This window comes from Eptatretus burgeri, chromosome 5 (assembly GCF_056783735.1).
Source record: "Eptatretus burgeri isolate ZD-2024b chromosome 5, Ebu_testis_v1, whole genome shotgun sequence".
Lineage (NCBI taxonomy): Eukaryota > Metazoa > Chordata > Myxini > Myxiniformes > Myxinidae > Eptatretus > Eptatretus burgeri.
The window spans coordinates 27,481,313-27,493,409 of NC_140965.1; the positions used below are offsets into that span (position 1 = coordinate 27,481,313).

General features: G+C 40.1%; 1 protein-coding gene across 3 annotated transcripts in view; it reads right to left on the reverse strand.

Moving 5' to 3' along the window:
• The window catches only part of LOC147026123 (microsomal triglyceride transfer protein large subunit-like), a 227,369-nt gene that overhangs the window by 170,648 nt on the left and 44,624 nt on the right, over positions 1–12,097 (reverse strand). For all 3 annotated transcript variants that reach the window (XM_085881241.1, XM_085881240.1, XM_085881242.1), the window contains exon 5: positions 755–871. In XM_085881241.1, coding sequence (XP_085737367.1) covers positions 755–871 — 117 coding nt within the window. The remainder of the gene's footprint in view (positions 1–754; positions 872–12,097) is intronic.

Consider the following 12,097-nt stretch of genomic DNA (forward strand, 5'->3'; position numbering starts at 1 on the left):
TTGTGGAGGAACTCCGGCAAGATTTTGAAATAGCAAAGGGCTTACCTTGGGAGGCTTTCTTGGTTGCTTTATGCAGCAGCTTCGGCGATTAGAACAAGGGAGTGTATATATATATATATATATATATATATATATATATATATATATATATATATATATATATATATATATATATATATATATATATATAATGATTTGGCATCGTCTGTGAGCATCATATATGGTCAATCATATATGATCAAACATATATGCTATATATATATATATATATATATATATATATATATATATATGCTATATATATATCCCTTAAAATTTATCTGTCCATCTCCTGTTGTTGGTTTTTATAGACATACAATTGGATATTGGAATCACTTTCATCAAGTGGAGTAAAGGTGGCTCTTTATTACCTTCATTTTATTGTTCAAGTGCAGGGAAATAAAGAGAGATAACAGTATATTATTAATGGAAAGCACAGGAGAAGGGTTTAACCCATGAGGGAAGAGAATAAGAGACAACCCTTGTTTCAAGGAGTAACATCACATGTCGAGTGGAGCAGGTGAAGGCAGAAAGATTATTTCACCCTGAAAGTAATTCGTAAGCAAGCTGGAATTAATAAAGGAGTTGTAAAGTATGGTACAATAAAAACATTCAAAGTGTCAGTTGGCAAAGGTCAAAGTTGAATCGGTCTCTGCAAATATATATTTTTTTCTTCTGCATTCTGTGATAAAAATGCCATTCAAGGGAATTATACCTTGTTTGTCGCTGGGAATGCAGTCTCTCGGTTTGTACAGCTCTTGACATCTCGTAGTTTCCTCACTCTGTTCCGCTTCATCCGATAGGTGACCTTGCATTCTCCAGCGATGTCACTCTGTAATGTAAGCCAAGGGACAAAAGTCATGCCACCGTGCAGGAGAGTAAATGGCACTGTGTGAAGGTCAGTTGATGCCATAAATGTTACAAATGAGATGCTTAAGTGACACCTATGTCAGTGTTAGTCATACAATGTACAGAGTTCAGAATCAGATGATATTCTTTTTGATACATCAGACAAATATCAGGCTGTACATCAAAACCAGATCATTCAGAATGTTGTTTGCATAGTCTTTGTAAGGCTGAGGGATTCATTTTCACAATTGATATCGGTGGAAGTAGCACGACAAACTATGTGATCACATTTTAACCTTCCATGTTCGTAGATGCACCATAAAATGTTTCACAATCGGTTTAAACCTTCTCTCCCTGATTTTTTTTTTAAAACACACACGACTGTTATTCAAACCTCACTTTTCTCTCATTCCTGGTGTGACAAGAATAATTGCTCATTGAGTCGTGTAACTTATAACCTGCCATTTGGTTTTGCTTCATAGGTGCAAATGGCACATTTCGGAAATGTTGAAATCAGCAAAACGAATTCACAATCAAATCCTGCTATTACTACATAAGGATTCATTACATGGGTGTATAGATTGAAACATCAGATTGATAACTTTTGGGAGGGTTTTTTTAATATGTAGCCTCCTCCAATTGCCTTTTGGATTGTGCAAGACATAGCCATTATCGGGTTTGCTTCTTCAATTGGTGCCCCCAATTTTTAATGAAACCTCAAGAGTTTGTGAGACCACTTGGAGTACTACAACCACTGATGTTTTTCTCCCTTTTTTTCTGCCAATGTCCGAGGACTTTCAGAATGAAATTTTGCATCAACACTGTGAATAATAAGTGTGTGGGGTTGATCTAACTTTTTTGACCTTGACCTAATTGTTAAGGTCATGACCGAATTATACATTTTAACATTTTTCACCATAAGTCCACTTCTGTTTGTCAAATCGGAGTGACATATTCCTCTCGAGATAGCCTATAACAAGTTGCATTTACGCTTCATTAATATCATCCCACTCTGCATTAAAGGTCAAGTTCAAATGGCAGTCTCGTCTGATTTTAAAAAACAATAAAAAAATTTGTCCGCTCAATTTTTCCTTTGCCTTCCAAGAAGTTCTTGCATAATCACAGTGTACCTGCACTGAAGTTGTGTACCTGGTAATTGATTAGTGTTATTGAGCTTCTCTTTTTGGATTATGACCGAATTAACAAAAAACACTTTTATGATCATAACTTGAATACTTTTCCTCCAATTTTCATGATGTTGAGTTTTTTGGATAGATTGTGGATGTGGACACATTTTCTTGATTTACACACTATCCCTAAATGTTGATGGTCAATGTCATATTCCGGTCTGAATAAAATATGCCATAATTGGATCGTGGGCCAAGGGTAAGTCTTGGGTGATCACCAAGAGTCAGCTTCCGCTGGGGTAGGCTTCCTCTTGGCGATCACCGCTATCTAGTTGATAATCGCAGTTGCATTTTGCGACAAGCTATACTGAAGACATTGTGGATTATCGTTTTGCAGTTGAGCAGTGTCGAATGGGATAGGAATTTGCATTGCAATAAATCTGATTAATAATAAAACTTTAATAACTCACCATCCACTTTATAAGTATTTGCATTTAATATCAGGGTGTGAACTGTTTGGCTTAATGAAAGCATTGACATGATGAGGCATAGAATGCATTATGTGGCATATGATTGTCTTGAGGTATGATGATCCAGTCACTTAATGCAACCTCGTGCAAAGGACACAGACAGTTTGACAGAGGATCATGATGATGAAATAGTCGACCCTCTAAGCAAAATTGGGTTTTGGTGATCATTGTCATGTTAAACATAGGCAAGTGCTATTAGTCGGTGGAGGGTTCATACCACAATGTTTTCTCTCGGTAATTTGAAGGGTAATGCAGGGAATGGAGGGGAGGTGGAGGGTGGATTATGGGAAGGTTGGCTGGATGTGCATAGTATGAAAACATCTTTTGTCACACAATTAATATATAGTCATTTGACTTATTAAGTGTGGGTCAGAGGATGGAGAGAGTGGAATTGGTACTTGCAGATATTTTGAAGGTATTTTTTTTAATGTTTCGTCTCCTTTTTTCAATTGCAGAACGAGCTGACAACACAATCTGTTAAAATGCACCACATTTAATACATGCTGTCATGTCACTTGCATCACGTGCCATATATGCTCAATGGGATTCAAGTTGGGTGAGTGAGATGGCCAAGACAAATAGACAATGGCCTCTTCCTACAGGTACTGTTGAACAATCCGAGCCCTGTGAGATTGAGTGTTGTTGTCCATCAGGGAGAAAAACATATGGACCAATATCATTGCCCAAAGGAAGAAGAAAAACATCAAAGAATGTCGTTGTTGCATCACTGAACTGTCAAATTACTGCAACCAAATATGTGAAGGTTTCATGTGAGCACCGCCTCCCACCCTAAACCAAGATTGACCCATTACCAGAGTAGACACATCTCATAAAGTTATCTCCACGCAACTGCTCAATGTACATATATTTCCTTACATATATTTGGACATCTTGAAAGTCGAATAAAGGCCTTGATTCATCCATATAAAGCATTGTCTTCCAGTCAAGAAGGATGTCAGACATAATTGTGTGACCAATCCAACCTCAGTCTCGAATGTGTAAGGTTTAGGCTATGGGATACACTTTAGTGACGTGCAAGAGTGAATATGAGTTTCATAATGCCTGTTTCTTCCAGTCTGGGTCGACAGTTATACCTCTCAGTGGAATTCTGGAGTCGTAGTGGTAATGCTGGACTAAATTGATACCTGGTCTGTCAGGTTCTGGTCATAAAAGAGTGACTTTCCTGTGGGGAAGCTGATCTTGTCATATAATATGAATCCCTGACAAGCAACCTTTTCATAGGAGGGGGCCATTAGGTCAATCAAACTTGCACAATAGTTGCCATCCTATGGTTGTTCGTCCATGCCCTATCCTTTTTAAATGCTGAGCATCAAGCAAGGAAGCAGCATGTACTATTTTTCACGTTTTTGGTACGACTCTGCAGGGATTCGAACCATCGACCTCCCAGACTCAAAGCGGGCACTTACCATTCATTACACCACCAGACACTAACCATCCCAACCTCCATCATATCTTCTGGATAGAGTGTGATGATGCTGATGTTAGGCATCACACACACCTTTAAAGAGCCCCACTCCCACATGCTCCAATATGTCAATCATTCCACATGCTCCTGTTCACTGAAGTGTTGTGTTTGAAACATTCTTGTTAAAAGATGTTCAAAACCATATAAAAGATGTGCAGACAGTGGGATTTTCAATATTCTTGAAGGACGATTGAACATTGACTGGTTAGTCTGGTTGATATGAGGTTCAGATCTATGTGAAAGAAAAAAATCCCTCTGCCAATCATTTAGTCACCTCACCGGATATTTAAAATTTGGATCATTCCATTTTGAATCAACACAGAAAATGGCAGCCTTGGCCTCACTATCCCCAATCTTTATGACCCGACATATGCTTGAAGGTGTTCTTGAAAAATACTTCCATGCCAAATTTCCATGCATGAGTTTGATCCGTTCCCGAGATATGACCTGCCAAAGATAGTTGCAGCTACATTGTTGACTCTGATCCTCCACTCTTCTCCCTTCAACTTGTCAAAGCTTAGAATTGATATCAGCGAGAGCTAAATTCGATATTTCATTGAGTATATAGTCCATACATACATTCATGATATTAACAATAGTTGGTAATATCTCGCTGAAAATTGATGTTTTGACGAGGTTGTCCATATTAACACGAAACGAGGAGGGGTTCAGCAGTACCGTCAGGAAGTGTTTATTTCCCAGCATGAAACAACCCCTCCCACAAATACCAATTGCCTATTTTTAATTAAATGCAGATGCAAGTCAGATTTGGGAGCATCAATATATTACACCCAATGTTGAGGTCATAATATGGATTGCATTGGACAAATTATGGTTCAAATAACGTACTAATTATCAGGGAGGAAGGAATATAGAAAAGGGAAATAGATGTGGGAGGGATGTTTTTCGGGCTTGTACTTGTAGAATGAAGAAGGGGAAGGATAAGTAAAAAAAAATAAAATACTTGCTTTTGTCAATTACATTTGGATTTACACATTCAGACAATTAAGATGCCTATTCTTCTTCTCCTTCTCTTTCCTTTATAAGGAATAAAGTCTCGTGGTACAAAGCTTCTTTCCTGCCCTGACCACGATACTCCTCCACCTTCCTCTGTCTTCCGCCAACTCTCTCCACTCTACAATCCCCGCCTTATTGATACAATTCTCCCATCTCAACTGTCGTCTACCTCTTTCCTCCTACCTTGCTCCCTCAACCTATCTGCTCCCTTTGCCATTCTCTCTTCCTCCATCCACACCAAGTGTCAAGTCCACTTCAGCTGGCTTCTTACCAATCTCCCCATCAAGCTCATCTGCACACCAATCTCTTCCCTCAGTAAATCCATCCTCCTATGCACCCTCTTCACTCGTGCAATCTTCCTGACCCAGTTGTTCTCACAGACCTGCAACCTCTCTTGTGGTCTTTATGTCAATACCATAATCTCCAGACCATAAAGGAAGGCCGGCATCACACAAGATACCAAAACTTTCCCATTTAATCTTGATATTTTTAAGTCTATCCTGACTCCGTCCACCCTCCTCCATGCATTCACACCCACCTGAACCCTGCTCTGCACCTCTGCCTCCGACTTCCCATCACTGGTCACTGTTCCTCCTAGGTACTCAAATCTATTTCCCTATCTGATCAACTTCCCCTCAAACCTGATACTAATTTCCTTTCTCTGCTGCCTGACCCACATCACCTCAGTTTTCTCCATACCCATCCTCAGTCCATGCTTCGAGAATGCCTCCTTCCACTCCCACAGTAGCTCCTCCATCTCCCGTCCACAATAATCGTCACAATAGCCAGATCGTCCACGGAGAACATCCTCCCCAGAATACCTTTCATATTTACCTTCCTGCTTATCAGTTCAACCACCATGATAAATATGAGTGGGCTGAGAGAGCTTTCTGCCTCAAACTGATGTCCACAATGAACTCCTCTGACATCTCAGGACCAAACAAAAATCTTCCCTTTGTTCCCTTGTACATCCCTTCCACCAACCTAACTTCTGCTTCCAGAAACCCCATCCAATTCAGTGTCGCCATCACCATCTCTATCGGGACAGTGTCGTATGCCTTCTCCAGGTGCACAAATCCCAATGTCATCTCACCCTGCACCTCCAACCTCTTCTTCACCAGCTAGCCCAGCGTAAACATATCCCATATGTCATCCCCCAACCCTTTTGCGAACCCTGTTTCTATCCTTTCTAAAATCCCGTTGCTCTTCACTGTTCTCCATCTCCCTACTCAATTTTTTATACTCTCGTCCAGAATCCTCTCCAGTACCTTCATGACATGACCTCGGAGTGTGATGCCTCTGTACACTCCGGATCTTGAACATCACCATTCCTCTGCCATATCAGTACAATTAGCCCTGTCCTCCAATCCTCCAGAATCAAACCCTCTCTCATACATACAATAATTAACCTCTTTGTCCAAATAACTCCGTCTTCTCCTGCAGCGACTTGCATCTCTGTTCGCACCTCATCAATTCTTGGCAGTCTTCTCTTCTTCATCTTCTTTAATGCTGTCTGCACCTCCTCCTCCATGAGCTCCACTTTCCCCTCGACATAAAACAGAAGCTCCAGCTCAACCATTGCTTCTTCCCTGGTTCAACAGCTCCTTGAAATAACTTTCCCATACCTTCAATACTGCTCCCCTCTCTGTCACTAGCCTCCTGCCACCATCCTTAATCACCCCTCCCCCACTTCATGTCATTATTTTCCTTATCCGTGTCACGATCAAATTTATACATCATCTTCTTCCCACCATCCATCCTCTTCCAACTTGTTGTGCACCTCCTCTTCCTTCGCATTCCTCGCCTTATCCACATCTCTCCTTGCTGTTTTCTTCATTTTCCAATGGCGTTGCAGCAACACTGCACGCGGTTGTCTCCCCTCTATCCTTGCTCTTCTCTATTCTCTTTCAAACTTCCTTCATCTCACCAACTGCCTTCACTACTTTCTCCATACACCAATCCTGATTTCTGCCCCAAATCAATGATGTGCCCTTTCCTGATGTCCTTCCACACAAAACTTCTGCAATTCCACAGACTCCATAATTATTATTATCAGCACAGATAATATTTTCCATTTGCTTACCCTCCATCCCCTAAATGCCTCTCCGTACTTCCACTCCTCCTCTAAACCTTCAGCTTCTTTACTAAACTCCTCATACCTGGCAGTCACCCTCTGCTTGTACTCTATGATGATGTTGTCCCTGCACTTCCCCCACCAAATCATCTTCAGAATCCTGCTCTTAACTTCCCTCCTTTTCTTCATGCATAAAACAAACACCACCGGCTTGTGCTGAGTGGTGACATGCTCTCCTGCCACTGCCTTACAATCCTCAATCCTCCACAACTGTCGCTTCCTCACGACCAACAAATCCAGTTCCGTTCTATGCTGTCCACACCTATTAGTAATTTTGTGTCTTTCCTGCTGCTGAAAGAACGAACCAGCTATGACCATCCCATTTCTTGCCACAAACTCCACCAGCTCTCAACCACCTCTCTATTCCTCATTCCCAAAACAAATTTACCAACACTTTTTTTTTCACCCTGCTCTGTTCCTTCTTGGTCTTCCATTTCATTACCGTCTCATGTGTATTAAATCTCCCTGCAATGCACATCATTACCCCCAGCTGAACCATTCCCATCATACTCTCCGGAGCGACCCTGAACTCATGCTTCTCTACCTCCGTCCATGCTCGTTTGTGGCCCATATACTAGTAACCTTAAACATATTTCCATTTAATGGATTGTACAGCAACGTAGCTATCTATGATATTTTCTTCTTCTTTGCAAGATCAAGGCTCATGGAAGAGCATGGTGACTGAAGGCAAGAACTGATATTGGAGCAGTGGGCCAACTCCTGGACACAATAAGCAAGTGAATTTAAAAAATAACAGGAAAAGAAGAGCGAGAGGAGGGGAGAAAGCACATCAATCCCCAAGTGAGAGGGTTGAGCTATGCAGGGTCAAGGGGGATACAAGGGATTGGGGGTAAGGAATAACAATGGTGGATGACATGAGATGGTTATGCACTGCCAGCTTGAAGCACTGAAGGGAATAGTGGGATAGAACAGCCTAAGGAAGGTGGTTTCACAAATGGCAGAAAAGAGAAACAAAAGAGTTTATGTATGCAGTAAGTTTGGGTTTTGGGAGTTTAACTACGAGGAGGTTACCGAAAGAATGCTAATATCCTGGAGTTGTTGGGGAGGCACAGAATGCTGAGAAGGCAGAGAGAAGTGGACCAGAGAGAAGAGAGACAGTAAAAGACAGAAAAGCCATTCAACTACTTTGTCGTGTGACAGCAACAGACATTGCATTTTAGCCTCATAATGGAAGATGCCAATAATTGCACAAAATCCAGGAGATGGGATTGATGCTGGGGTGCCAGCTCTTTTGGGAGAGCAGAACTTCTTTGAGCCATAGACAAAGGTCATGGAGGCTGTGAGGTTTTTTTATTCTAATTTTTTTTATCAGAGAATAACTTGGAATGACAGAGAATGCCCGGTCTGTGGATATCTTTGCAGGCCAGCCTTGTTGTATTGTCGGTTCATGAGAAATAATGGCTAACGATGACACCTAGAAGTTCAAGAGACCTAATATTTTCCATTTGCTCACCTTGGAAATAGGTGGGTTTGTTTTAACAATCCTTCAAGAGTGATCGGGTGATATTGAGATTATCCAGGATTGAAGACATGTTCCATTCACAAGACCAGCATGTAATCAATTCCATCATGCAAAAAGTGATGCAGTTGCTGCCTGCTCATCAGTGGGATGGGTTATCATATGAGAGTTTGGAGTCATCTGAAAAATGGGAAGAGAGAGTTTTCCAGAGCATTACATAGGTTGTTTATGTCTATGTGGAACAAGAATGGCCCCAGAACATTGCCTTAGAGTACTGCAGCCTCCACTGGGAGAGGAAAGGAGAAGGTTACATTGAAAGGAATATGTTGAATGTTTGAGTGGAGAAAGTCAGAAATCCAGGAATGAAGGCAGCCTTGTATGGCACAGGCAGCAAATTTGGCAAGCAAAGGTGAGGATGCCTGACTGTGTTGAATGCCAAAATATGTTTATGGAGATGATCCTGGACTCTTGTTTGAGATTTGGGGCCTCCATCCATTGCTGAGAGTGGAGTATCAGCATGTTGAGAGTTCAATGACAATGACAGAATGAATCCAAACTGAAGTTTACTGATTAGGTCAGACCCACACAGTCAAAGAAGACCCAAGCTTGCCTGCAAAGCAATTATGGCTTGTCATTGCAGAACTGACACAAAGTGCTGCACGGACGAGCATGGTGACAGTTGAAATCACCACTGATGAAGAACATTTCTGCTATTGAGTAAATAGAGATTGCTATAAAGTAAATAGAGTTGTATCGAGAGCCCTCATTATTTAATGGATATAATAAGCACATACAGACACACATTAGGTGGTTGCTGAGAAGTATGCACAGCCAGAGGACTAAGAGGGGTTCGTGATTCCAACGGGTAATGAAGAATTGAGTTGTACACTCCCTCCAGAACAAGGGAGGAGTTTATTAAAATGGAAGAGAATTGCAAGGCAGAGACACAGAGGAATCGGAGACATCCTGCAAGAGGAACATTACTGACAAACCAATGTTTGAAGTTACAGCAGTAACCTGAATGGAGAGATTGGAAATATTTATAAAGGATATCACAACAATTTGTGGACCACAGTGTTAGAGGGGGGAGAGAAGCCTGGTGTTGGTTTAGCGTTTCAGCTGCCTGGCTTGGGATCTTAGGGTCCTGAGTTTGAGCCCCTTTTACCTGTTGAATTAACATCAGGTGGGGTTGACTCAGCCTGTCCTCCTTCTGAGGTCAGCGAAATGAGTACTGAGGTCGGCATGAGCGGCACAGCCACACTTTCAGCCAATGATGCTACCCGCAGCCTTGTGCTGCATACGAAGGAGGAGGAGAGGGGAAAGGAGTAAATGAGTCGCAAAACCGATTGGAGGGGTGCAGGTTAGGGTGGGTGAGGTGGGTATTGTGTTGCATATGTGAGCTTATGATTCAATTCGCAGCCATTACATTTCCGATATTTATTGCCTCCTGAAAGTTCGACACCAAATTTCTCAAGGTATTAACTTGCATTAGGGTTTTAGCTGAATTGCCAATTGCTTTCTGAACCTCCTTAAAATACAGTTGACAAACTGCAGCGAATAAGTTCATTAAAATAATGTGACTGTGAAATTCTCACAAAATAGATCACTTATCAATATCAGTTGAAAACTATTCCATGCTCTTGGGTAAGAACTACCTTCAATAATAGAGTCCTGAATTGGACGACCACAGTGAACACCATCAACATTGATGAAAAAGCTGAGAAATACAACAGAAGCTAAAGTCGTGTAATCAACCAAAGCGTTTCAGCCTCATAAAAACATGGGGCTTCCTGATAACGTGAATGAATGAGTTTGCAATTTAAAATTGTTTTGTTCGGCTGACACCAAATTAGAGTGGGGTCAAAAAAAAAAGCATTTACTTTTTGTCTTCACAAAAATGTACAATTTATTATAAAAGCTCATTGAATTAAGCTTTGGGTATCGAGTTGTTGATGTTTCAAGCATTTCAAGTGGAAAAAATAAGACATGATATATGTTGGAAAATTTCTCAAGAACTCAAGCATTGGAGAAGCAAGAGATTCAGATTTTTTTGTAAACTACGAAGGAATGGTTCTACTTTAAAACATAAATTTGCCAACATCCAAAACTTATAAGGCCACAGGCACAATTTGTGCATCAATAATTGCCGATGCCATGTTTTGTAATCTCTTTTGTGAGAGATTCCAAGGAAGCTTGGCATTTTTCCATGACAAATAATTACAAATGAGCTGGAATGCAAAATCCGAAGTTTGCGAACAAAACAGATTAAAATTTGTCTGAACGGTGCATGATGGTTTAACATATTGGGAGCTTAAATCACATCATTGTTATTGTTCACATTAAAATATAGTATTTGTATTTCTGTGCAGAATGCCAAAGCTTTAATGCACAAACATTTTGCAGAGAAAGCTGAAAGTTGAAATACATGAGTTCCTTTGTTAGAATGATGTGTTGCAAGATGGTTTGACCTATTTGGTGTTTCCATCTGAGGACGTAGAAGGTCTTATCTCCACTATACGTCGGAATGTTATAACACTTTCAATTAAAATCCCAGAAACGTGATGAATTGTCGATTCTCTCCTGCTATTCCAATTTATTTCACAGTTTCTATAAGACTCATACATAAATCATATGCAGGACATATATATATATATATGTATATATATATATATATATTTTGTGCTGTATATTAGTTCCGCCCTACCTCTCAATAGTGAAGAATATATATTATCTTGGCACCTCATTCAAAATGAACAAACTCATCGTTCTGAATAATGATTGATCAAAAATTTTCAGAATCAAATACAATACACAATGTTCGTATGGATAGATGGATAGAGGTTCAATTGTGTGAATTTTATTTTCAAATGCAAATTGAAGACACTTATTTGTGGATCATGAAAAGTTGACTTTTATGAGGTGGCAAGATGACATATTCAGCCAATGATGCTACCCGCAGCCGAGTGCTGGATACGAAGGAGAGGAAAGCAGAGCAAATGAGCAGCAAAACAGATGTATGAGGTGCATGTTTGGGTTGGTGAGGTGGGCCGAGCATTGTATATATATATATATATATATATATATATATATATATATATATATATATATATATATATATATATATATATATATATATATATATATATATATATATAATCTTGGCACCTCATAAAAGCAAGCTTTTCACAATAAACAAATATGTCTTCAATTTGCATTTAAAAATCAAATTCATACCATTGAACCTCCATCCATACGAACGTTGTGCATTCTGTTTGATTCTTAAAATTATTGATCAATTATTCAGAAAGAAGAGTTAGTTCATTTTGAATGCAAAATTAAATAAATGAAACTAGAAGGGCACTCGGTTGACCACATGCCTCCACCACGTAATGTCTGATCCACAAGAACATATCGGGCCCAATACATTTTTCAAAT